Source organism: Vidua macroura, chromosome 31, assembly GCF_024509145.1.
Source record: "Vidua macroura isolate BioBank_ID:100142 chromosome 31, ASM2450914v1, whole genome shotgun sequence".
NCBI classification, from domain to species: Eukaryota; Metazoa; Chordata; class Aves; order Passeriformes; family Viduidae; genus Vidua; species Vidua macroura.
The window spans coordinates 1-24,905 of NC_071601.1; the positions used below are offsets into that span (position 1 = coordinate 1).

Consider the following 24,905-nt stretch of genomic DNA (forward strand, 5'->3'; position numbering starts at 1 on the left):
AAAAAAGAAATAACAGAAGGAGGATTTCAAATGTTAAAGAAAAAGAGGTTTGAGAAGAACTGAAGCAATAACTAAATATATGGAAATCTTTATATTTATTAAAGTGTGGTTCTATATTTTATGAGAACTGTAAGAACAGCACAAAACGTTCACTCAAAATACAAAGTGAAGGAGCAATAAGTCCTCAATAAAGTAAAATGACCATCGCATGTACAGGCAAGAGAGGGGATTTTACCACAGAAGTCTCATTGACACAAATTAGAATTGAAGGAATTGCAGACAATGATATCTACCATTTAAAGAAAAAAAATATCTAAGTAAACAAGTTAGGTAAAACTCCAGGAATGAAGGGTACAAAAAATTATGCAGCTATTATTAATCTTTCTGGACAATGAACTTTCGCTCCGCCCCCCCCGGAAAAGGGATCCAAAACCAGAGGACAAATCCAAAATACAGAAGCTTTTCACAGATATGATATGTCCCAGAATATTAAATGTTAGCTCTAAAATATGTGTACCTTTGTTTGAGGTTTATTTGCACAACATAGTAGTAGTCTCAACAGATTGATGGTAGATTTGGATATTACCAAAAATTAGTTTCCTGTGACAAGTGGAATTCATGTTTCATACCAATACTCCCTGGTTGGACATTTATGTCCTCCAGACGATCACAGTAAATCCCTTCAGAAGCCCGAAGAAGGAACAGCAGCTTTAAATCCCTTTCTAGGGGATGTTGCAAAGAACCTGCAATAAAGACAAGACAGCATCAAACCCACCACAAAAGTACCATGGCTTCTGTGACACTGAAAATGGAAGGGAAACTAGGGGGAGAATATGTGTGAATCTGATTTTAAAGAAATACCTAAATGGCTGAATTAATATTTCCATACTCAACCAGTTTTTTCCTTTTTGCTCCTTCACCAGTGGCAGGATAATCATACAGCAAGGATGGGAAAACTAGAAAGACTGAGGAATAAAAAGCAGGGAAAAAGAAAGTGCCCAAGAAGTTTTGATGTGTGCAATGGTGATAAGTCTGCACAGCAAACTGTATTCCAACTTTGCCTTCATTTCTTTCACCAAGGGTAGTTTACAGTTTCAGAGGAAAATGGCCCAGCACTAAACAGATATTAAGGAGGAAAAAGTAGGACAGTTTTTGCCCTGGAGAAATGTATGTAGAGGTCCAGTAAAGGAGTTCAGCATTCCTTTAAAATTAGAGATAAAATCAATTATGCAACAGAAAACTGCAGCAGATGTAGAACTAAAATATATATACGTATCTGTACAAAATTAGCTGGCCTGTCATGTTCTTTTAATATTTAAAAATTACTAGTTTGGAAAAGAGAGCTGATTTTGTATCCTAAAGAAACACTTTGCTTTAAGAGCCTTTTTTTATTTATGTGAAATCAATAAAACAATTAATTTTTCCCCACCAGCACCTGACTGATAACTGAGGATATTTAAATTCTCTGTACACCTTTTCAATGGGTAAAAGGCAAACAGTATAAGACTTGCATGTTCCCCATCTAATATATCTCACACCTGTGAGCACGTATGTTCTCTGGGGACATGGAGGGAATTATTTTTCAGTGTCCATCATAGACCCAAACCAGGTTGGATTTCCTTTTTTTAAACTCCCATAACTGTGTTTTGATCAGAGGAAAAGCAGAAATTAGGTTGTTTCCAAATATACTTTCACAATTTCTCATGTTTTTTTGCTCCTGGTTACAAAGCATTTACTATTATAGTTAAGTCAGTTAAAACCATCTCATATATCCAATTCTCAGCTCAGTTTTAAAACAATTTTTAAGTAGGTTTCCAGACTTAACAATCATGTACAAATGATTGGAAATGGGGATTCTATAGGATGAACTGGAAGTTCTCCCTCCCTTAAAAGATTTACATCTACATTTAGCTAAAAATCATAAATTTTAGTCCAAAAAAAGCACAACATATTAAGAAATGTTTCCCTTATTAAAAAAAAGCCAAAACCACACAAATAAAAAATACAGTCAGAGTGAGAAACAAAGGTCATAATAAAACTATTTATAACGGAAAATAAAATAAAATTAAAAAGGGAAGATTATATTCACAGAAATTCTCCAGTGGCTGGAAACTCTAATTGGAAAATGACACAAAAGAACATAGTAGTCATCAATCAGTAGAAAAATTCTGCTTCTTTTAAGAATTTTTGGAAGAAAAACAGGCTTAATACTTGCTTATTGCCATCAATAGTTCCATGGGTTTAAATCAATGGATTTCAGTAACTTGAATGCAAGTGCTAGCAGAGAGTTTTACAGGAAATCCGTTGGACTATTAAGGTGGAATCTTCAATAATTTTGGGATCACTCATGGTGTCTGAGAGTCCTTGAAGAAAGCTAATATTGTGCCAATATTTCAAACAAAGATAAAAGTAAGAGCCCCAGGTAATTACAGGACTGTCAACTTGACACTGATTCTGGGGGAAAAATAAATAAAAATGGAATGTCCAACTCTGAATACAATTAATAAATCATTAAAGGTGGATGATATAATTAATGCCAATCAACCTGCTTTTATAGAAAAAAAAGGTCCTGTGAACCTTCCTTGTTATCGTCTCCTAATGAGATTACAGGTCTAGTTGATAAAGATAATAGCTTTGATATCGTATAATTGGCTTCTCCAAGGCACTTGGCTTAGTAGCACAAAACTTTGTGATTAACAAACTACACGAGTACAGCAGGAACGTGGCGCACACTAATTTACAGCCTGAGTCACTGGAATGGGGACATGGACTCAACCAGGGCTGGTCCTGCAAATCCTGTGGCATTCAATGTTTTATTGGGGACCCAAACTTGTGTGAAGATACTGAAAGTAAGCAGATAAACTGATACAACTGGAGAGAACAATTACAAGGATACTCTAGGAAAGTCAGCAAGAATTTAGAAGTGAAGAATTAGGAAAAAAGTGAAGAATACTCTACGGGACCCTGCTTGAGCAAGGTGGTTGGATTAGATGACCTTCAGTGATCCATTCCAACTTTATCCATTCTGTGATTCTCTAATATTGAACATTATAAGGCAAGAGGTCTTGAAAAGGTAAGAATCTCTCTGGGAATGAATGGAGAAGAATGAAAAACAAAGGGAAAAGCTGAGTAAGGTCTCAGATACACATTTTGGCTAAGTATAAATAGATTCCAACAGAATGGCCCATGAAAATGAAGATATGGAAGCAGCAGCTACTTCAGCTTACTCATAAGGGGACTCCAAAATAGTTGATTCATACAAGTCACAGGAGCTGGGTAAATTTCAGAACCTTATGAAGTAACTAGCAATGAAATCACAGCTCTTGTGTAATTTTGTTGGATACAGCAACTTGCCACAAACAACAGGAATCATAAATTCTGCAACACATAAGTGAAAGATCTGGGCTTTAAGTGTCCATCTTTGGACTTTGGTTGTGAAAACTTCTGATTTTTTGTCCCACTTTTCTGTGGTGAGCAAATCCAACATAAGACCACACCAAACTGCCCAATTCCCCATCCTGCACGAGATGAGTGGAAATGGATCCCCTTTCATGCTTCTACTCCAGCTGGAAGCCCTGGCAATTTGATGAGCAACCTGATTGATCATAAAGTGAAATATTAACATGCTGCTGGCAGAAAACCAGGAAAAAAGGATACTTGCAAACTGGAAATTACGAAAAGATGGAAATGTCTGGTGAGATGTGCAGAAAAGGTCAGAAGGCACTAAAGACAGAGGCAGGACTCCCTCAAACATGTGTTCTTCCAATTGCACTACACAGTGCAAAAAGCCCCAATCATTTATGATAATTCTGTGTTAAACAACCTGATGTGTTAATAAATTCACCAATGATACACACTGTCCTGAAGAAGTGTCAGATGCAAATGTTGAGATTGTAACACAGATCTGTTAGCACAATGGTTTCTGCTGGTTCATAATTCTCCATCAGGTCTAACCCCTAGAGAGGAGAAAACCTACTGCAAGAAATAAAGGAGGGAATAAACAGAAGAACAGAAATAGAGATGTGTTTTTTCTACCCAGATTTTCATTATTCTGGACTGTGGTCTGGATATAGTTTGTTGAGTTTTAAAAGCATTTTCCATTGTTTTCATATTTCAGTTCTGTTCCAGATGTTCCTCCTGACAAATTTTTGCTGTATTGTTTAGGGTTTTGTTCCATAGCAAAACCCATTCAAATCTTTCCTAGGATGGTGGGTGTTTCCTCCCTTCTAGCCCTCTCTTTTTTTCACAACATAACACTCTGCAACAGCTGTTGTATATAAGAGCAACAAAATCTCTGAGATAAGATCTCCTCCTTTCACCTGGCAAACAGACTTAGCTGAGTATCTTGCTGGGACCACCTCCTCTGTTTCCTGAATCCAAAACTTCTTGGACTCCAAGTACCCAGCTATTTTGAAAACTGTGCCATACTTTCACCAGAAAGTCTGAGGAGCTTTTATTCATGGTCAATACACAGCTGGACAGCACCTACTGTTGGCTCTCTTCTGGGGCTTCCTTCAGGTGTTCAGGCTGCACTCTGGAAAGCAGCCAAACAAGGAGACCTCACTTGGTTGTCTCTTTCTGCCAAATGTACAGAAGATTTCAGAAGTCCTCAGCTCCACATCTCCATAGCTGTGGAATAGGAACCAACAGCCAGAAGTGGGGAGTGAATGAGGAATAAGTGGTGAGACACATAGGATGGGATCTGAGAGTCCCAGTGCCCTCCAAATCCTCTCTTGGATGGCAGATACAAGACAGGGATAAATGACTGAAGAGTGGGACTTTTAAGCAGAAGTTGCAGGCAGGGGGAGACACCTGAGGATGCCCAGAACAATAGAAAATCCTTATAATTAGGCAACTGAACCATATTTCTGGGGAGAATCATATACCTGCATTCAGGTTTTTTATGTAGAGTTTTTAATGTTTTTTTAAAATGTCTTTTGTAATGTAGATTTTCTCTAGATACCTTTATCAACCAGTCTCACTGCAGGGGCTTCACTGGTTATATTGGATAGACCTCTACTGGAACAGCAGCTCATGTGCTGATGTCCACATTACACCTAAATTTGGGTGTCTTGAACATGCGAACCAAATCCTTTCCCTACATGGTGCAATCAGTTAAAAGAAACTGAATGGCTTGGAGGGGTAAAAGCCAAACAGACAGAGGCTGAGGGGTTCATTGAAGGGAATACAAATAGTCCAATGATCTTCTCAAATCACTTTTTTCTGTGGTCTGGAATGAAAATACATCCTGTTACACCAACAGAATCCCTTCTTCATACAAGTTGGGCAGGGATGTGTGTGCAGGGATGATGTGTGCAGGGATGTGCAGGGATGATGTGTGCAGGGATGATGTGTGCAGGGTGGGACTCAGCCCACAGCCAAAGATGGGACCCACACAACAGAGGTGCTGGAGAAATTGGAAAAGATAGTACACTGGTGAAACTCACTGGTGCTCTAATTACTGTTCTTTATTTACTGCTAACACATGGCCATTTAATGAAATACACTGGTTTACCCTTTGACGAATCAGTATGGGGTTTCTTCACGGAAAAGAGGGGGAATAAATGCATTAGAGCTCTTACCACAAGCAAGATAAGAGGCATTAGAATTGTCTGGGGTTCCCTCTCCAGACAATCAAGCCATGAGCTAATGATGACCTTAGGCTTCTTGCCTCCAATGAGTGACATGACTGACAAGCAGCCATCAGGAGATATGTGAAGGAAAGAATGTGACAAGTTGAAACTAAAAAGAGAAATCCTATCTAGATAATTACTTGGCGGGCTCTACTATAAAAAGCAAAAGCAGCCTGCCAGCAAAGAGCAGCTGAGTGCAGTTTAGTTCAGGAGAAGTCCAATGGATCAATGTGTGCCAAGTGAACTTCAGCATTTTCTTCAGGTTTATTGGGAGCTGAGGGCTTTGCTCAGCAGTGGAACAGGGCACTTTCTGCACGTATCGTCTGAGTTTTAATGCTTGTGGGTTAAAATGGACAGAATCATCTTAGCTGAGAATGGAAAAACAACTGTGAGATGTTGAACTCAATTTCTTGTTTTGTTTTGACACAGATGTGCTAATGATATTTAGCACTTTGCTTTCTCTCTGAACCTCAAACTCTCCTTTTATAAGCTGGGAAAATAGCCAATTTTTACAGGATCACATTGCAGAGAAATAGAAATAAATGGTGTAACTAAAATTCTACTGCAAACATCATCATAAAATAAAACACTTTGAAGGATAAAGTGAAAGAGATAAATTCCTTATCTTGGAGGTAGGACTATGAAAGTAGAAATAATCAGAAATTTTCCCTGGATCCAACAACATTGAAGGTCTAGGAGCACTCAGAAAATTCCTGTGGGGGCAGATCCACACATTTTCCTTTGGGTTTTCCAAGGGTTCTGACAGAGTTCTTTGTGGATCTTAAATTATCTCACACCTTCCAGGGATCATAATTCACAGGGATTGTGATTGTACATTAAAGAGAAAAGTGATGATTGACCCTGCACAGTCAATGGTGCTCCAAAAATTCTGATTTCCCAACCATCACTATTTTCTCATCCCAGTTTACCTGTAAATTATTGTTTCAATAAAATTAATTAGGTTCTTGTTATGGTTGATAAATTCCAATTTTACACTGATTTTTTTTCCCTCTGTTGCATATTTCCCATCATCATTTAGTTCCTATGCATTTATGGTCATGATTTAACCTTCTGATTTTGTTTTGTCTCTGCAGAGAAGAAGTCAAGTGATCTGGAGGACACCAAAACCAGATAAGATGAATTTCTAAACTGATCATTGTTCTCTAGGAGTTTAAGGGGACAAAATACTCTAGCTTTACCAGAAAGTCTTTGTCCCAGGCCATGGAATTAGAAGGAACAGCATGTGGCTATAGATTGTTACACTGAAAACAGGACATGGAGAAATTATACAACAGGCAGGACCTGGGGATTTGGCTCACGTGATGCCAGCCTGAGATCCTGCTCAGGCAGTGCTGAACGCTGATGTCCACATCTATTAAATCTGTTTACTAAACTGTCTCATTATCTGTTTTGTGTCAGGATTTCTTTAGGGTGTGGTGGAGTCGGACAGATGGGCTTCAAAACCCTTCCTTCAGGCATGGAACAGGCAGGATTGGACAGATGGGCTCCAAGACGTTACCGTAAGGCCTCGAACACATGGGAAGGGAAAGGGGAAGGGAGGAAAAAACCGGCACTCCCAGCTCTACATGCAGGCAGAGAAGCCAGTATGAGATGTGGGAAACTTGCAGAGTCTCTACCCACCCATCATCTCACAGCTGAAAAAGAACAGCTCTCCAGGAGAGGCTGGACTGTGACTCAACAGCTGCAAATACCTGTCTGGCTTTTAATATCATTACTGCTCACAGATGTGCTGGAGGGGAGTTTGTGCAGCGAAGTGCCTCAATGTTTTTTTAATAAGTGTTTAGCAATGAACACATGCTTTTTCTTAAAACCAATATGAAACCATATTTAAAGTGCAAAGGAGTCTAAGTAAGAAATGACTGACACTCTTTTAAGTATATATATTTTTTAACCTCCCAGATTAAGCTTTCCAACCTCTTTTTCCAAAGAAAAACACAAGACAGCAAAATAACTTTTTTGGCCAGTACTATATTAACTAAACAGTCCCTTGAGATTAACAACAAACAAATATTGAAGCAGACTTCCTCAGGAGGTGATTACACAAACAAATTCTCTTTTTAAAGTTCATGAAACCAATCTTGAGAAAGGTCAAGCAGTGATCAACAATTTGATCCCAGCATCCTAAGGATTCCTGTAAGTAAATATAATGCCTGGCTTTAGAAACCTTGATATTTAAAGGGAATTATGTGAGTAATTACTTCAGAGTGGAAAAACACCGATCCTGACTGTTGTAAATAATGTGGAACAGCCCCGGTGACTTTGGGGATTGTGAAACAGCTGGAAGTAGGGGCAAGGTGGTACCTTCCTGTGGTCCTGGTGCTCATCTGTACTGAGGGATGAGAAGAACAAGTGTGCTGAATCCAGCTGTTTCACACCACAGCAGGATTTCCAGGCATTCAGGGAATTCTTCATGACTCTGTTTATGTTGGCTTTAAATATTTCTGTGTCACAAAAAGTGTCCTATTAATGCCCATAGGCACCAGGCATTGCCTGAACACTAGGGCAGATCCTGCCCTGAGGAATTACTGTCTCATAAAGCAGCCCCACAGGAAGTAGGGAGGGCTTTTACACATATCAGATAAAATCTCTGCCCCAGTGAAACCAGGAGTGAGGTGCAGATTGCAGTATTTGTAACACATTGCCATTAAAGGAATAGGTAATTAGCTCAGTGGATAATTATCGTGCTTCACATGGATCCTGGGTGTCCAAACTGCAGATATCCAGATAGCCACGGGGCATCAGGTTGGACAGCATGTTTATGGTGACACTCTTAGTTCTCCACAGTTTTTTTCCTATCAAGAGCAGAAATAAACCCCAGGCATCCCAAAGATCAGCTGTTCACTCACCCACTCTCAGCACACCCCCCAGCACAACGACACAGGCTGCGCTCAGGACGTTGCTGGAGTTGCTGGGGAACTCGAGGGTCCCCAGGATGTAGAGTCCTCTCAGAGGGGGAAGAACCACATCCACCAGGATGGTCCTGTCTGGGAAACAAAGGAGAGGGTTGTTTAGGTCAATGGCAGCCTGACAACACCACTTGCCAAAAAGTGTGGCGAGCTGGTGAAGAATGTCAGCTTGGCTTGAGTTTTATGTTCAGATTGGTTTTCATAGAATCATGGAATGGCCTGGGTTGGAAGGGACCTTAAACATCTTCTTTTTCCAACCTCCTGCCATAGGAAAGGAACCCTTCCACTGTCCCACGTTTCTCTAAGCCCTGTCCAACCTGGCCTTGGACATTTCCAGGGATGCAGTGACAGCTTCTCTGGACAACCTGTGCCAGGGCCTCACCACCCCCTCAGGGAAAAATTTCTTCCTAATATCTAATGTAAACCTACTCTGTTTCAGTTTGAAGCCATTAGTCCTTGTTCTGTCACTCCAGACCCTTGCAAATAGTCTCTCCCCATCTTTCCCATTTTTGCTTTATGGAACTGAAGAGGACAAGAGAGTTCTTTTGAAGAGAACAAGAATGACAAAATGCCTCATCCCTGGAAGCAGTCAAGACCAGACTGGACAAGGCTTGGAGCAGCCTGGTCTAGTGGAAGGTGTCCCTGCCCATGGCAGAAGGTTGGAACAATATGAGCTTTAAGGTCCTTTCAAATACAAACCCTTATGGGATTCTAAGATTGATGGAAATGGAAAAATATCCATCAGTATCACCAAGGTGCATCATGGTACAAAGCGACTGCAAGTCCCCACCTTGTCCACAGTAGTGAGCAGGGTGACAAACTGCAGCCACACAGCATGAACACTGACTTTCTGTTACCACTTTTCCCTCTTTTCATCTTGGCTTTGCTCTGAGTTAGGTTTAGTGTATGAAAACTCACCTCTTCCTCACCATCCAAGAGGAAAGCTTTGCTTACACAAACATAACCTGCAGGAAGCCAGAGCTCATAGCATCACAGAATTGTTAAGGTTGCAAAAGAGCTCTGAGGTCATCACCAGGTCAACCATGAGTTCCATTCTGCAATTATATTTCCCTCTAAAAATCAGTTAGCAATGACCAAGGCAAAGCACCATTCCCTCAGATCCATAAGGAGAAAGCAAGGGAGATATTTTTTATATTTCAGAACAGAGTGGAAACTTTTATGGCTTGAGCACAATGACAACATCACTGCTGCTTCCTGAAGCTGAAAGTCTGCAGCCTGGGAGCCTTTAAAATGCCTCTTAAGTGTTCCAAGTAGGACATGAGCAAGGATGTAAATGGTGGATCATTTAGAGGCAGCCCGCTACACAGAGGTGAATTCCACCCCCAGGGCCTGTCTAATGCTCTTGGATGTCACTAAGAACTTCTCAGTTGATTGCACTGGAAAACAGCTCAGGCCCTGAAACTGTGGTTTCCATCCCCTTTCATTATTGACAAGAGTAACAGTATGGTGCATCTCTCAGTCAGTGGGTGCTCCTGGAAGAAGGAAAAGCAAGGTGTTTCCCTAACAAGGGGCTAATAAAGGCTTTCATAGGAACAGATTGCAGGGAAAAAAAAAAATCTTCAACATAATGACAGCCCTACCCTACACAGAGGTCTTCTGTGACTCTCATTGTTCTCATAAGCATTTATTGCAAGGCATAGATGGAGAAAACAGGAAAGATTAAAGAACGCATATTTTTATGGTGCATTTTGACAGAGGGGTGAGAATGGGACACTTGAAACCAGTTTTGTGTGGAATATAAGAACCATGAAGTGTCTTGGGAAGTGGTTCTGCTACTTAACAGTTTCACTGTTGTCAGTGGACATTGGCAACTGCTGTGGATGAGAACACAAATGACCATAAAATGGGTAGCACAGTCCTTGCCAAAAATCATGTAATCAGGGACTGGCTCAAACTATTTAGCACATAGGTTTAACAAAATTTCCAAGCCCTGTTTGCAGGAAACATAATCAATATGATTCTGTGAAAACCTTAATGAAGTACACTCGGAAGTAGACTGAAGGAAAATATTAGTAGGCTGTCCTTAACAGTAGCATTTTCTAGTTTTTTACTCCTTGGTTTTGCAACTCTCTAATTTCACAACCTCCAGGGAAAAGAAAATTTTATTTCAGGTTCTCTTTTCAAGCTTGGAGTTCTGGTTCTGCTTACAGACTTGTTTGTCTCCTACCTACATATTCCTTGTGAATCAATTATCCCACCTCTTCCTTTTCCCCTCTGTATTTTCATCCTTTCTCTCTGGCCATGAGCACTCTGAAAGCCCTGGATGTTTGTTCTCAAGGACTATACCAAGTACAGCAGCAAGCCATGGTTAATCTGAACCCCTCATTCCAAAACAAATTCCCTGCATCCCTGAGCTGAAACATCTTTCAAGCATGCAACATTTTCACAGCATTCAAATGAAGTAAGTCTCTAAGAAGCAAGTGCTTTTTTCTTCCCCCCTAAATCTTACGGTGTTAGTACTTAATATATTTTTACAGGCATGAAGAGACTCCTGTCTATAATCTCTTTACAGGACAGGTACAGTCCCATGCCCTGCAGAGCTGTGGAAGGAAGGCTCAGGATGTGAGGATATGAAACAGAGAGGAGAATAAGGGGGAGATGTTGTTAAAATGGTATCTCTCAGACAGAAGGAGAATCTAGTTTGTGAAATCACAGCTCAAGAATGTGGCAAAAAGCTGCAGTTGACAAAGGCCATAAGTATATTCATCAAACACAGGCTGAAACATTTTTACAAGGAAAAGAAGCAGCGCTCCCAGGCATGCCATTTATATGTCACATTTCAGTCTAGAACAGAGATTTTTTTGCTGAGTTGCACATCTTTCTAAAAATGGTTTTATAAAGGAAATGCTGACTGCTCTGTAACTGTGGCATCATGTGTGTGAGCCTTGAAACAGAGGAGTGAGAAATTCCCCCACTCAGAGATATCTCTGCAAACCTAGAGTTTCCTCAGTTTAAAAGGACAACACTCTGGGGTGTGATGCTTGGGGTGTGAAGTCCTCAGAGGGTGAAATGTTGCTCCGCAGAAACAACAGAACACTCTTTTGAGGGAGGAAAAAAAGTATTTCCACACTTGAGGAGGAAAGCAAACAGATTCAAAGGTAACTTCTTTACAGAATACACTCATTTACCTCGTAGAGGGAGATATGACTTAGCAGTTAAAATAATAGACTTTAGGTCACTGAGCTCAAAGGATTTACCTTCAGAGAAAGACAAACTGGAGCTGTTTTCCCACCATGAAAATATTCATATAAAGGCAAGAAACCACTTTCAGCACACCACAGTTTGAGCTTGAGAACAGGGCAATATTTCATTGTACATACACTTTCTTCAGACAAAAAGCTCAGGTATGCCAGAGTCTTAATGTTCAGATGTACAATACTGAGAAGACATTAATGACTCCAGCAATGACACAAAATGCCTTTGATCAGCCACATTGCTGTATAAAACACCATAGCATGCAATTGAATGGAAATCAGGCACAACAGAGGAGCTATTATATGGGATACAGTACTCCAGCATTCATCTCTTCAAACAGAAAAACTTCAAAGAAAATCAAAATCAGAAAATGAAGAACAGAGTGAATTCCACCACTGGAGAGGGAAAAAAAAAAAAAAAAAAAAAAGGAAGATAGAAATTGCCAGAGGCTACATGATATCATATCAATACCCTTCAAAACAGCATTCCTTTGCTTGGAATTATAACACATTCTCCTTCCACCCAGAGCACACTGCATCAGGAGTGTGCCACACTAAAAGCCATAAACCAAAGCCCTGAAAATCCCAGGGCTTTGGGAAGCTAATGCCTCTGCTGGCTGCTGGAATGGCATGACTAAACTCCTCTGGCTCGTTTTCCAAGGTGGTGTGCCTGCTGAAGCCTGATGCATGTGAGAGGTCCTTGTGGGATGGCTGTGGCTCTGGAGGATGAACCTCCAGGGATAAAAGCACAAGCTGTGGCAACCTGAGCTTAGGATTTCCAGATCAGGCTGGAAGATACTCATATCCACTGGGGAGACAGATACTGATGGGAATTGTAGCAGCACACCAACACTAAAAGTCACTTTTACATGAGGAACACGCCTTTGTTGCAAGTGAAAGTCATCCTTGTACTAAGTCTGTGAAGTCAATCAGGGCAAAAAAAGAAAGAACTTAGTACACAACCCCAATTTCCAAGCTTGTCCAAATCTCCAGGTGTCAAGCAGACACCAAGCAAGAACACAAAAACCTGGTTTCTAATATGTATATTTTGCTAATAGAGGCATTTTCTACCTTTTCAAACCTTCCTGAGATCAGCCCATGAGGTAGCCCTAATGTTGCAATTCTGCTTATTTTTTTAAATAAGCCTTTAAATTGAAGCCTTCAATAGCTAAATTTAGACAGTGCCCCAGTTCTCCAGTGAACTCTAGGAACCCACATTCAGTCAAAGATTTCAACAGTGTCTGACCAAAGTCTTTCCCTGTACTTCTTCACACTAGAAATTAGCACTAAGCATCTACTATTTGCTTTTATGACCCTAAAACTGATCTATTATTTGCTTTTATGACTCTAAAACTGTTCTTTGGGGGCTGAAAGGACTAAGCTAGTCATGCACAGAATACCAGAAGCAAGCTCATGTCTTGGCTTTCAACCAGAAAATCATTGTCGATGGCTCCCAGAAGAGAATTTTAAGTAACCAGAAGACAGCAAAGAGTAAGACACGGATGCATCTTGCCAGGAGTGAATCATAAAAACTTCTTTTGGTGTGTATAGCAGCACAAAGTTTGGGTGGTTTGTAGAATATTTGTTCTCATGAGAACAAACTGTCACTTTTTTGAAGCCTTCTGGAGTCATTCTGAGTTAAGCAGGGTCTGCAAAAGCCAGTGGAAAAGGGAAGAGAAACATACATAAAATACTACAATTAAACATACATTTTAAAATTGTTGATTTCATTTTAGATTTTGGATCCAAGCAAGGGGCTGGCTTTCTTTGAACTGAAGACTCAAACGCTTTTGGCAGCAAAGCAAAGCATGCAAAATGGACAGAAAATTCATCTTGCCTAACTTAATTTTTAATGCATTTATTTGAGCAACAAATCCAGTTCCCTTATCACCCTGGTGAGGACCATGACTCTAATTTAAGACCCTGTACTCTGTTGAGTCCAACACCAGTGAGTGTCTCCAAACCAGCAGGACTGAAGAGGGAGAGCAGAAATAAAATAGAGAGAGGATGACCAGAAAAGGCAACAAAATAGATGGTGTGATAGACAGTTTGTGTTTGTGTTCATGTTTGTGTTCTCAGGATAAAATCAAAGGAGGATTCCAGAAAGGCACTGGAGAGGAAAAAAGTTTCTGCACATCAACCAACAAATACATTTACTCTGGCAATGGGAGTGAAGAGATTTTTTTATAGAATCACAGAATCATGGAATAACCTGGGTTGGAAAGGACTCACAAGAATCCCTGAGTTCAGCTCCTGGCCCTGCACAGAACAGCCCCAAGAACTCCACTGAGTGTCTCAGAGTGTGATCCAGACCCTTCCCCAGCATCATTGCCCTTCTCTAGATATGCTTCAGCTCCTCACCTTTGCAGGAAACACAGAAGAGCTTTATTCATCATGCATCACAAACTCATCCTTCATCTTCTACTCTCCTGATCTGATCTAAACAATAGAACTCCAAACCCTCAGCCAAACCTATTTATTTATTAATTTGTTATTCACTGTGTAAATTTACCTCTGTGCCTATTCATATCTACATCTGACACATGATGGTGAAAACTGCAATGTTCTGGTCTTATGGCAGTAATGGGTTGATATTGGTGAACTGGTCATCACAGAATCATTAAGGCTGGAAAAGACCTCCAAGACCATTGAGTCTAACCTGTGACTGATCCCCACCTTGTCACCCTGTCCAGAGCATTGAGTGCCACCTCCAGACCTTCTTTGGACACCTCCAAGAATGGGGACTCCACCATCTCCCTGGGCAGCCCCTGCCAATGCCTGACCACCCTTTCCATTAAGAAATTCTCCCTGAACTCCAACATTATCTACTCTTTAGCTCAATGTAAGTTCCTCCAAAAATGAAGAAAATTAATATTTTTAAAAATACAGGCTTTAGGTTTTTTTTATATTTACTAGAAAATTGAAGAGTAAACTAAATATATATAGAAGGTGGATCATAATTCTTAATGTAACCCTCAATTATATATATATATATATATATATATATGTGTGTGTGTGTGTCTGTGTGTGTGTGTATGTGTGTGTGTATAGATGTATATATGTGGGAGATGTTTGTGTTGGTATTTGGGCATGGAATTTCAGTCATGGTTAGGGTTTATCTTCATATAAATATATCTATGCATGTACATATATATATATATGAAATCTTTAATGACACAGGCCAGAGAAGCCCTAACCATGACTGAAGCCCCATGCCCAAATACCAACACAAACATTTCCTTCCACAAAAGCCATAAACCAAAACCAGGTGGGAGAGGTGTAGACATGAAGCAGTGTTATCCACATTCCACATTTCCAGAAGTGGAGCTGTGGTAGGTAGAGAGGCTTAACTGGTTTCAAACAAATAAGGAGACAACATCATGTTCTAGAATATTTCAGTTACATATCAAAAAATATTCATTGGATCATTCAATAATTACATCTGGAAAGGAACTCAGGACCTCATGTAGTCCAACTACAAAAGGAGGGTCAGCTCTTATGTAAAGTGGTTATCACAAGCTTTTCTCCAGATTTTATTGCAAATTCCCTAATAAATGTACTAAAATCCAGTTTTCATGCAGTGATCCCTGCTAAGGGATCCTTAGCATCCCTGCTAAGATGAGCAGGGATTTAGGTGTAACTCAGTTGAAATACAGGCCTAAGCTAAAATATCTAGGAGGCATCCATGGCTAATGGTTTGAGAAATTACCATTGATAAGTGGGAATTGCAACAGAAAATAAAACGGAAGGTTATGCAGAAATGTAAAATATGATCCTTGCACAAAACACAGAGAGAGATGGGGCAAGAGATGAGCACTTTGTGAGCTGTGGTTCTTACAAGTTCTCTTCTGAATTGAGGTCCCTGTACATACTCCAGCTTGAAAGTCAGTATAAGTGTTTGTGTTCATACGTATGTGAAAATGGAAAAGAATTATCATTCTCTTCCAAAAACTACATTTTTGTACTGCAGTCTGGGTGACAAGGAACAAATGGGGTCCTGCACACACTGGAATGGCCACCAGGGCCAAGGAACCCATATTGGAACACAAACATCAATCCAAAATGTAGGCAGAGCCCAGCACCTCCACAGAAATTAAACACCTTTCCTTCCTCACGTACTTGGCAAGATGATGACATCTTCCCCAGGGCCTGGGATGCTGCCATTGGATCCACCCCAGCCTTTTCCCACACCATTCCATGTCTCTGGGAGTGACCATTTCAAGACAGCACAAGAAGGAACTACAAAACAGAACACATAAAGACAGGATTATCATTTTCTGTAGCTATTTCTTTGATAGTCAAGCATCTGTGACATTAACATCCTCCTTTTTTCACTGTTAACTATTCTTTGTTATTTTTCATGTTTAAAGAAAACTGATTGAGGGGATTGAATTCCCAGGACATGGGAATTTCCATACTTTCCCAAAGTACAAAAAATTTAAAATAATTAGCGATCAACTCTTACAAGCTTGCTAACACCCAGAAAAGCAATTTTCCTATTCCAAGGGGTGACCAAGACCTGCCTTGGAAAAACAGCTTGACCAAGACACATGGAAACTCCTGCTCCTTCTCCAAAATTTCCTTTTTCAGGTCAATCCAAAAGAAAAATCATGAGCCTTAGGAAAGTATTGGAAGCAACTGAGTTCACCTGATTGCACCTGATTGACTTGCACTTGTATTTTAGAGAGCTAACTAGCCAGGCTACATAAATGAATAGCCCCTAGGTTTGTTGTCCTTAAGGTGAGGAAAGGAAGCTTTCAAGGGAAAATCCTGCACACTAAGTTTAGTCAATCCTAGACTAATGCAGGCAGGGCCTCCCTCTGGAGGCCTCTGCAAGCACCTACTTCTGTCCTTCCACTGTAAAGGGAATTCTGGCATTTTTTTTTCTTGAGGAAATCTTCTTTGGGGATTGAAAATATGGGAGCAAGCACATGCCAAGGTTTGGGGGCTATACCCACCTCAGTAATGTTGTGGTGTACAAAAAACTTCTGTTGTTAGCACAGGGAAACACAGAAATTAAACCCATGTCGAGTTCCTTAAGTTTGGGTCTGTCTCTCCAATCACTTGTTTGTTCTGGGAGAAATACCCTGCCAAAATGTCTCTACACCCTTTTTCCACATAAGTGATTACTGTTAATCACAACATAGCAAGGCAGCTAATATGATGCCTTAAGTTTTAGCTTTCACATTTTTCAGATTCTGTTCTGCCTTAGTGTGTGACTCTGAACTTCATACACAGTGTTAGCAAGTTCTCCTCACAGTTCAGTTAGACAAAACAATCATTTTCCAGCCCAAGAACCAAGGACACCATTGCAGCTTCAGGCCCAAAAAGTGTAAACAACACCGAATTGAGGAAAACAATCTGGGAAGATGGGACTTCATAACCTGCAGCTGTAATTGGACAATTAACCCCAATATGTAAACGGACCAAAACTTATAAAAGTGTGAAAACTCATGACCTGTCATCTCTGTTGGGTCCATCTTGGGTGGAGCCACAGCCAGGCTCTTATTCTGCCCAAGGTGTATCCTTTGAAGGCCTTTCAATAAATACCTACTTTATTCCTTTAACACTGTCTAGCCCCTGTTCCAGGTAACTTCTCTAGGCGACAATACCCAAAAATATCAAAATGTGGAAGTGTCCCTTGTCTCTGGTATGTTTTTCTGTCTGATTCAACATGAAACTGAGCACTAATAACAGACTATGGAACACTAAAATACACTATAGACTGGCATTCTCCATGACCTTTCTGATCTGCTGTGGTATTTCCCAGGGAAAGTTTATAGTTTTTTATACTGTGGAATCACACATTTATCTTGAGCAATGGTAGATAGGGCTCAATGAAACACCTAAATTAATACCAAGAGCCTCTGTTGGCTTGATAGATGTACAAAATATTGACGTGAAAAATAGCAATTTACTCCTGAAAAAGCCATAAAAAGAAATGGTGTGACTCCCAGACCAATGTTTTCTGACACAGACTATCACATACCTGGGGCAGGTAAAGCCACTCTTTCCTTCTCTTTCAATGTCACCTGAATTAAGTCAGCTCCTGTGACTGAACACAGAGAATTTTAGGGAGTTACAGCAAGGCCTTTCAAATTAACACCAAAAAAAATTAGTAAATCAATTTCCACACATGAATTCCTGACAACATTATACATTTCTTACAAAAAACATTTTCTTTAAGAGATCTATACATGTTTTCTAAGCACTTTTTGTCCTTTTTTTTTTAATGCATTGAGAAAGGACTAAGCAAACACATTTTAATTTACATACTGATACGGAAGGTCTCAAGACAACTCATTAGAAACAGCTAAAAAGAAAACATTCAACAATCAGAAATTCTGGGCTGGAACTCGAATCTCATTTATCCCACTATAAATCCACAGCAGTTCCTCTCACACAAGCGATATCACACCATTGAATGCATAATGTATTAACTGGCTCAAACAGCGAAATACAGCTTTTGTTTTGTAGTTCAGTTTTGATTATTTTTTTTTTTTTTTTTTTTTTTTTGCCCCCAAAATCTGGTATCTGAAAGAGATGCTTTAATTAGTCAGACTTTATGGACTGGAGACAGGGACCCTGTGTTCTCTGCTGTGAAAAGGGGTCAGCAGCAATTATCACAGTGGTAACCTTTGTGCCCGTGTATTGTCAGCAGGAGAAGGGCCAGAATAATACAAATCAAAGAGGAGCAGGAGAAAGCTGCTTCAGACCCAGCTAAAATCCCACCTCCTTTTCATCTCCAGTGGCATATAAAGGCACTTCCTTTCAGTCACCAGACTGGAACAACTGTAGGTTAAAATAGAAACATTCTGACAAACAAATAAATCTCCTGTCCTCTGCCCAGCCCCTTATGGTGACCCTAAAGTGTTGTTGGAAGATTTTTTTGGGGGGTAGAAGAATTGTATCAATGAAGCCATTGTCAGAACTTTCCTCAGTTCTAGAACATGCCTGGAACTTTCCTCTGTGTGCATCAACCCACTGATGGGATTTCATGCCATATTGTAATTTACTTATTTTATCTTTAAACAAGTCTCTATACTTTTAAATTGTGAAACCCATCCTTCCCTACCTCTCTCCTTTTCTCCCAGTGCAACTGAGCAAATTTAAAATAACTGAGGTTCATTAATTTTAAGTGTTCAATAAATTAGTATGAATAATCAAAAAACTTGATTCTTTCTGATAATTACTATTTGATGTCAGTTGAAAGCACTCAATTGAGTTAGCAGCATATGCTCCTATGCCAAATGAGGCTTCCATAATTAAATAGAAACTGATTCCATGAGGTTTTTCTCATGTCTGATTAATTAGTAATCAGGTGCCTCAGCCCTGTTCTTCAGTGACACCTTCTCTCCCAACGGTAGCTGGGATCTGATCCATGTATCAGTCAAATCAATCTGCCCCAAACCATCACACAGAACTCACACTGAACAGCAGCATGCATTGAGTGGCCACAAGGTGAACATTTGAGGAGAAAAAGATGACATGAAACTGCTAATTTAAAGCCTCTGACACAACTCTTGTGGCTTTCAGACAATACATCTGTGTGCACTTTTATGGTTATGGTGCTTTTCCTTCTCGCACAGGGCAAAATAGTTGCCAAAGCTGATAAAACAGGATTAGGAAAAACAAGACAACCAAGCCCTGACACTATCCTTTTACACCTAAATATATTTTGTGAGGTTTGTTGGGTTTGTTTGGTTTTGGTTGCTTTTTTTACTTACTTTTGCAGACACCAGACTGAAATAATCTAATTAAGGATGTTTGTATTTTTCAGAGAAAAGCTGTTTTAATTAAATCCTGAGGGGACATAAAACTTGATCAATATGGTGCATAGACCTCATAACGGGGTTCAATCCCCTTATATGGTAAAGAAAGGAACCATTAAGATTTAATTAATTACAGAGTTTTATCATTGCCATGTCCAGAGTCAGGCCAATAATAAAAGTTTCTCATATTTGAAGTGTCATCGCACCAGAGAGCATGACAATTCAAACCATTATAAGTTATTTATACCCTTGACACGAGCATAAGAGTCAGGGACAGAATTGTCCCCAGAACTCTCCACATCCTTGTAACTTGTACAATTTTTTACATCGATGGGGTGTAAAGTGCATCGGTTGTGAATCAGCAGTGTTTTGTTGCCATTTCCCACAAATACTCCTAAAAACTGATCGTGAAAGATAAAGGCCTTGGGATTAATCAAGGCTACAGTGACATAGTCCTTTTGGTGGTTTTGTTTTGCTGCTGAGTACGTTATCACTGGGTTTTGCAGGACAGGAAGAGATACAGGCACTACAGATGAAGGACATCATTAGTAAACATTGAATTAAGGTGACTCTTGGCTAAATGTAGTTATAAGGCTCCAGGGTTTAGTTGTATAAAACCTTTATAAGGCTCATCAATTTTCTGCCTTATTACAGCTCCTCCTGGATGTTTGGGCTGTGGATCATAAATATAGGCCTTCTGGATGATACTGCTGGTAACTTTTCCTGGTTCAGGGCTCCTTGAGTGAACATGAAGGAGGAGAAACTCAGTCTTTTATCAGCTTTGCACTGACTCGGAATTTTGCCTGTGGATATTAGGATGGGCTGAAACTAGGATAAATGGCTCCAATAGCCTGACTTACAAATAACAAGCAGCTCCATGCTATTTAACATCAATTGGGCTAACATCCATCACCAGAAAATCAAAACTTTTTAGACAACACAATCAACAACACAGTGAGACACACCTCTAGAAATTGGAGAACCTAGGAGAGGGTGTTTGGTCATCCCCTGTGAGGAGCTTCTTCAGGAGATACCCAGAAGTGTGATAAAATGAGGACAATGAATTAGGGAGAAGAGGTGTAAAATCCATTTTATATACATATAAATAAATAGATACAATTTTATTTTTTATTTTCATATATATATACACACACATACACACGCACATATATATGTATATAAGTCTTTGGGTTGATGGACACAAATTCTTGCTTACAGCAGATTGGCATTTGTGTGAAATTCCTCCTGCAGACATGGCATAATCAAAAAATCAACCCTGACAGGATTATAAGGGCATTTCATCATGTTATTTTTGTAACTGCTGCACTCTCTGGTTTCTCTGCTTCCACGCCAGAAGGACAGGAGTTCACCCACCAGGAGAAAGTTGTTTTGTCTCTTTGTGTCTATTACAAAAATTGAGAAACTGAGGGAATGGGGCGAGGTGGGGGGTGGGTCTCAGCCTGGAGAAAAAGAATCCCAAGGAGGATCCTATTGCTCTCTGCAACTCCCTGGACTGAGGTCGTAGCCAGGTGGATGTTGGTCTCTTCTCCTAGGTAATTAGCAAGAGGACAAGAGGAAATGGCCTCAAAATGCACTGGCGGGGGGGGGGGGGGGGGGGGGGGTTGGGTTGGAAGAATTTCTATTCTGAAAGGGTGGTTAAGCGTTGCTACAGACTGCCCAGGAAGTTGGTAGAGCCACCATGCCTGGAACTGTTAAAAAAATTACTGGATGTGGCACTCAGTGCTCTGGTCTGGGTGACAAGGTGGGGATGGGTCACAGGCTGGACCTGGTGACCTTGAAGATCTTTTCCAACGTAAATAATTTTATGATTCTATGATTACAAGGGGCACCTCTTCGCAAAGAACTGACTTTGATTTCATGGAGGTCACTGAGCAGCCCACATCTGGTCAACTGGCCCTCTGAAGCAACTGATATGGGTGAGTTTTATCTGGCTGGAAGAAAAGATTCATCCCTGTACAATCAGTCCTCTGTAAAGAATTAACTCCATTCTTCATGTCTTTCACCTAGGATTCTCCTTTACCCCCAAGCAATAGGGCTGCAGAGAATATCTGTGTTTATTTATTTTCTGTATTTTAATATTAGAAACAAACATTCTTTAGAGTGCTTTTCCTCCTATACAAAGCAATTATAGAAGCCCACAGAGCCTAATGGAAGTGAGATCATTCTTTAGGAATCTGGAAAAGACAATAAGTATAATCAAATTATTTTTTTAAGAACTATGGAAATTGTAAACCTGCTTCTGACACAGCAGTAATGTGAGGTTGAGCCTCAGGCTCTCTTAACAACTCACACATGAGCAGCCTGAGCAAAGTCAGCAGAATGACCCATCTGCATAAAAGTTGTGTCTACTGAAAAATGTATTTGGGATAAATAAAAAGTTTGATAATCCTTTCAGTGATGTTTTCAATAATGTTTCTGTCCAGCACTTCAAATTTTAGGAAAAAAAAAAAAAAAGAAGCCAAGAGAAATATGGAGGTGAAGGAAGACAACACTTTGTTCCATTCTGAAATAAAACAGCTTAAACATTTCAAAAGTGAACTAAAAGGAAACAACATCTCTCTGGTTTTTAGCCAGTTCCAGTATTGCCCAGAGACCTTAACCAAGGAGCAGTACCACTCTGTGGCACCATATGCTGAAATTTGTAACAGACTTTAAAAGCTCATCATGTTACTATTGCAATTTACAAAGGATATTTCTCCTAAAAAATTTCCCAGATGTCCCAGTGGGATATTTCCACCACCTTTGTTACAATAAGTGTTGTGTTTGGGTTTGGTTTTTTTGGTTTTTTTTTTTTTTTGATTCAGCATGGTCATATCATATTTCACTCCTCTGAAATGTGGTTGAGCCACAGCCCATGAGTGTTTCAGAGTCGCACCACAATTGCAGGCCCACAGTGACCTTTGAGGATCACTTCTCTTAACACATAGGGTGCCCCAGAGAAAATCAGAGTGATGCTATGAACCATGTCAAAGCAGATCTGGTGATGTAGAAATGACTGGCACAGGATGCTTCAAGCGCCTTAAGCCTCCCCTTCACCCAGAACCCAAAAAGGACATGGGGTTTCCTGTCCTTTGACTAAAATTCCTTTAAAATGGTCTGAAAACGTGATTTTTAAAGTGGCTTAGAGGCTGGCTAACAGTTTCATGTATGTAGGTAACAGTGACTATCTTTGTTAATAGGATCATTGCCGATACAATAGATACATTCTCCATTACAATTATTTCTCCCCATTCAGCACCCCCTGCATTCTCCTCCAAGCCTAATTTACAAGACTCCAACCATCAGTGCAACTTAACTCCTTTAATCCCCTCCATACGGTCTATTTTCTTGCCTTTTGTGCTAGACAGACTTTTTTTTTCCCCCAAAGATAAACAAACACGTGCATGACGCCAGGCAGTTTTGGATGGAAGAGGGCATGCAGAAAGCCCGAACCCAAAGCAAAACTTCTGGCCAAAGTGGCTTCATTCGGCTGCCTGCTTCATTTGAATAACAATATCTTCTCAGTCACGGAGTTTTCCTTCCCCTTCTCCCCATTTTCTCCCCCATGCAGGCCTGAGTAAAAGGCTGTGTGAATTCAGGAGCCTGCTCATTAATGAGCTGGCATCTGATCCGTATTTACCGACGTTAATTTTTGGATGTAATGCACCCCTGCCACTTCCCCATAGTTTGCCCTAAAAGGCTTTCTGAGGGGCACAAAAGCAGAGGGTCAAAAGTGAATTGACCCCGGCCAGAATGTACAATTATTGCAGAGAGGTGGTACACCGGCAGCTGTCGAAACCCCACCGAAGCGCTTCCAAAAGTTGGAGGATGACTAATACGCTGGAGCCCTCCCCTCCGCCCCGCCAGAGCCGCCGACTTTGGGCAGGAAGAATTATGGCCCTCCCGAGCAGCTGCAATAATTGTCTTGCCATTGTCGCCCGGCCCTCCCTCCGCCACCCCCTACAAGTGCCCATTGTGGCCGCGGAGTCAAGTGATTTTATGCTCGGGCTGATGCTGTTTGCGCCCAGCTGCCCGAGCGCTGACACACGAGCCTGGAGAGGGGGGACCCGCGTCTGCTAGACGGGGCTGCGACATACCAGACCTTTTACATAAGTCAAACAGGAACAAATGACTCTTTATCAGCCCCTTCTCCCTTTGAAGTGGCGGCTGCTTATAGGCCCTTACAGCTTTTCCTCCTTAGCCCGAGCAAACATCCTCCTTTTGATATGCTACATGCTCATTATCTCTGCCCCATTTAATGATTTTTGATTGAAGGGTGGCAGCGCAGTTGCCAAGAGGGTAGTTAAAGAGGCTCCACGCAGTCAGGACAACAAGAAAGGCTTTCCTTGTGCAGCAGCCTAAATTTGGAGTTTCTTAACAGTGTGTTCTTGTTCTTAGCAGCAGATAAGGGCTGAGCGTGAAATTCTTAATTAAGCAGTAAATAGAGAGTGGGGTGTCAGCAGATGCAGACTGTAGCCATGGAGACCAAGTCTGATGAAGGAGGGAGCTAAGACTGAACGCCGGCCCCGGGCTCGGGCATAACTGACAGCTGAAGAATCCGACAAAGCTTGTAAAAGGGATTAATTAGTTGGCTAATTATTTAATATAGTTAAATGTAAATAAAATATTATATTAAAAAAAAATCTAAAAGAGGCAACTTGAAGAGTTGGGTAAGACGATGTTCTGATGGCCAGACCTTCTAGCCTTGTCCTCTCCAGGTGGGTGGGTGGACTGGTGGGGTTTTGAGGCCAGAAGGGACTATTGTGGCAGCTTTCTCTGACCTCCTACAGAGCATGAATCTCGCCTCATGAGGTTTCTAATAGCTTCTCGCAGAGCTGGAGCATATTTGCCTGAAAAGACAGCCAAGCGTCTTCTAAGGACCCTGAGTGATGGAAAGTCCACCACATGCCATGAATCTGCTCTGCTGGCTAATTATCCTCACCCTCTTAGTCTGCACAGCAGAGGGAAGGAGAGAAATCCCACACCAGGACCAGGAAAGTGCTTTGTTTCAAACTTTTACCCTACACCGACAGCATAGATATTAGGTACCTGACACTGAATTATTGATCTCACTCCTATAAAAGTCCTCGCAGAAAATGTTCACAGCATGAATTATACATGTTAGGTGTTTTCTTAAATTTCCCCTCGTGTACATTGTATTATTGTTTCTCTCTCTATTAAAATGAGGTACCACGACAAGCTCTTCATGTAATAAAAATCAAGATGAAAGTAAGGCAAGAGAAGGACAAGAAAGCCTCTGTGATGCAAGAATAACATATGCCAGCCAGACCACTTTTGTCCTGGTCTTCCCAAGACTCTCATCTCCTCTATTTTCAACAGCAGAGGCCAAGCTACAGA

General features: G+C 40.7%; 1 protein-coding gene across 1 annotated transcript in view; it reads right to left on the reverse strand.

Moving 5' to 3' along the window:
* Nucleotides 1–629: 629 nt before the first annotated feature.
* The window catches only part of PKHD1 (PKHD1 ciliary IPT domain containing fibrocystin/polyductin), a gene marked incomplete at its 3' end in the record, with an annotated part of 158,500 nt that continues 134,224 nt past the window's right edge, over nucleotides 630–24,905 (reverse strand). Inside the window, exons 49-52 of the mRNA XM_054001685.1 lie at nucleotides 17,765–17,830; nucleotides 15,895–16,014; nucleotides 8,501–8,638; nucleotides 630–743 (exon numbers count right to left, since the gene is read on the reverse strand). Of these exons, the coding sequence (XP_053857660.1) occupies nucleotides 630–743; nucleotides 8,501–8,638; nucleotides 15,895–16,014; nucleotides 17,765–17,830 (438 nt within the window). The remainder of the gene's footprint in view (nucleotides 744–8,500; nucleotides 8,639–15,894; nucleotides 16,015–17,764; nucleotides 17,831–24,905) is intronic.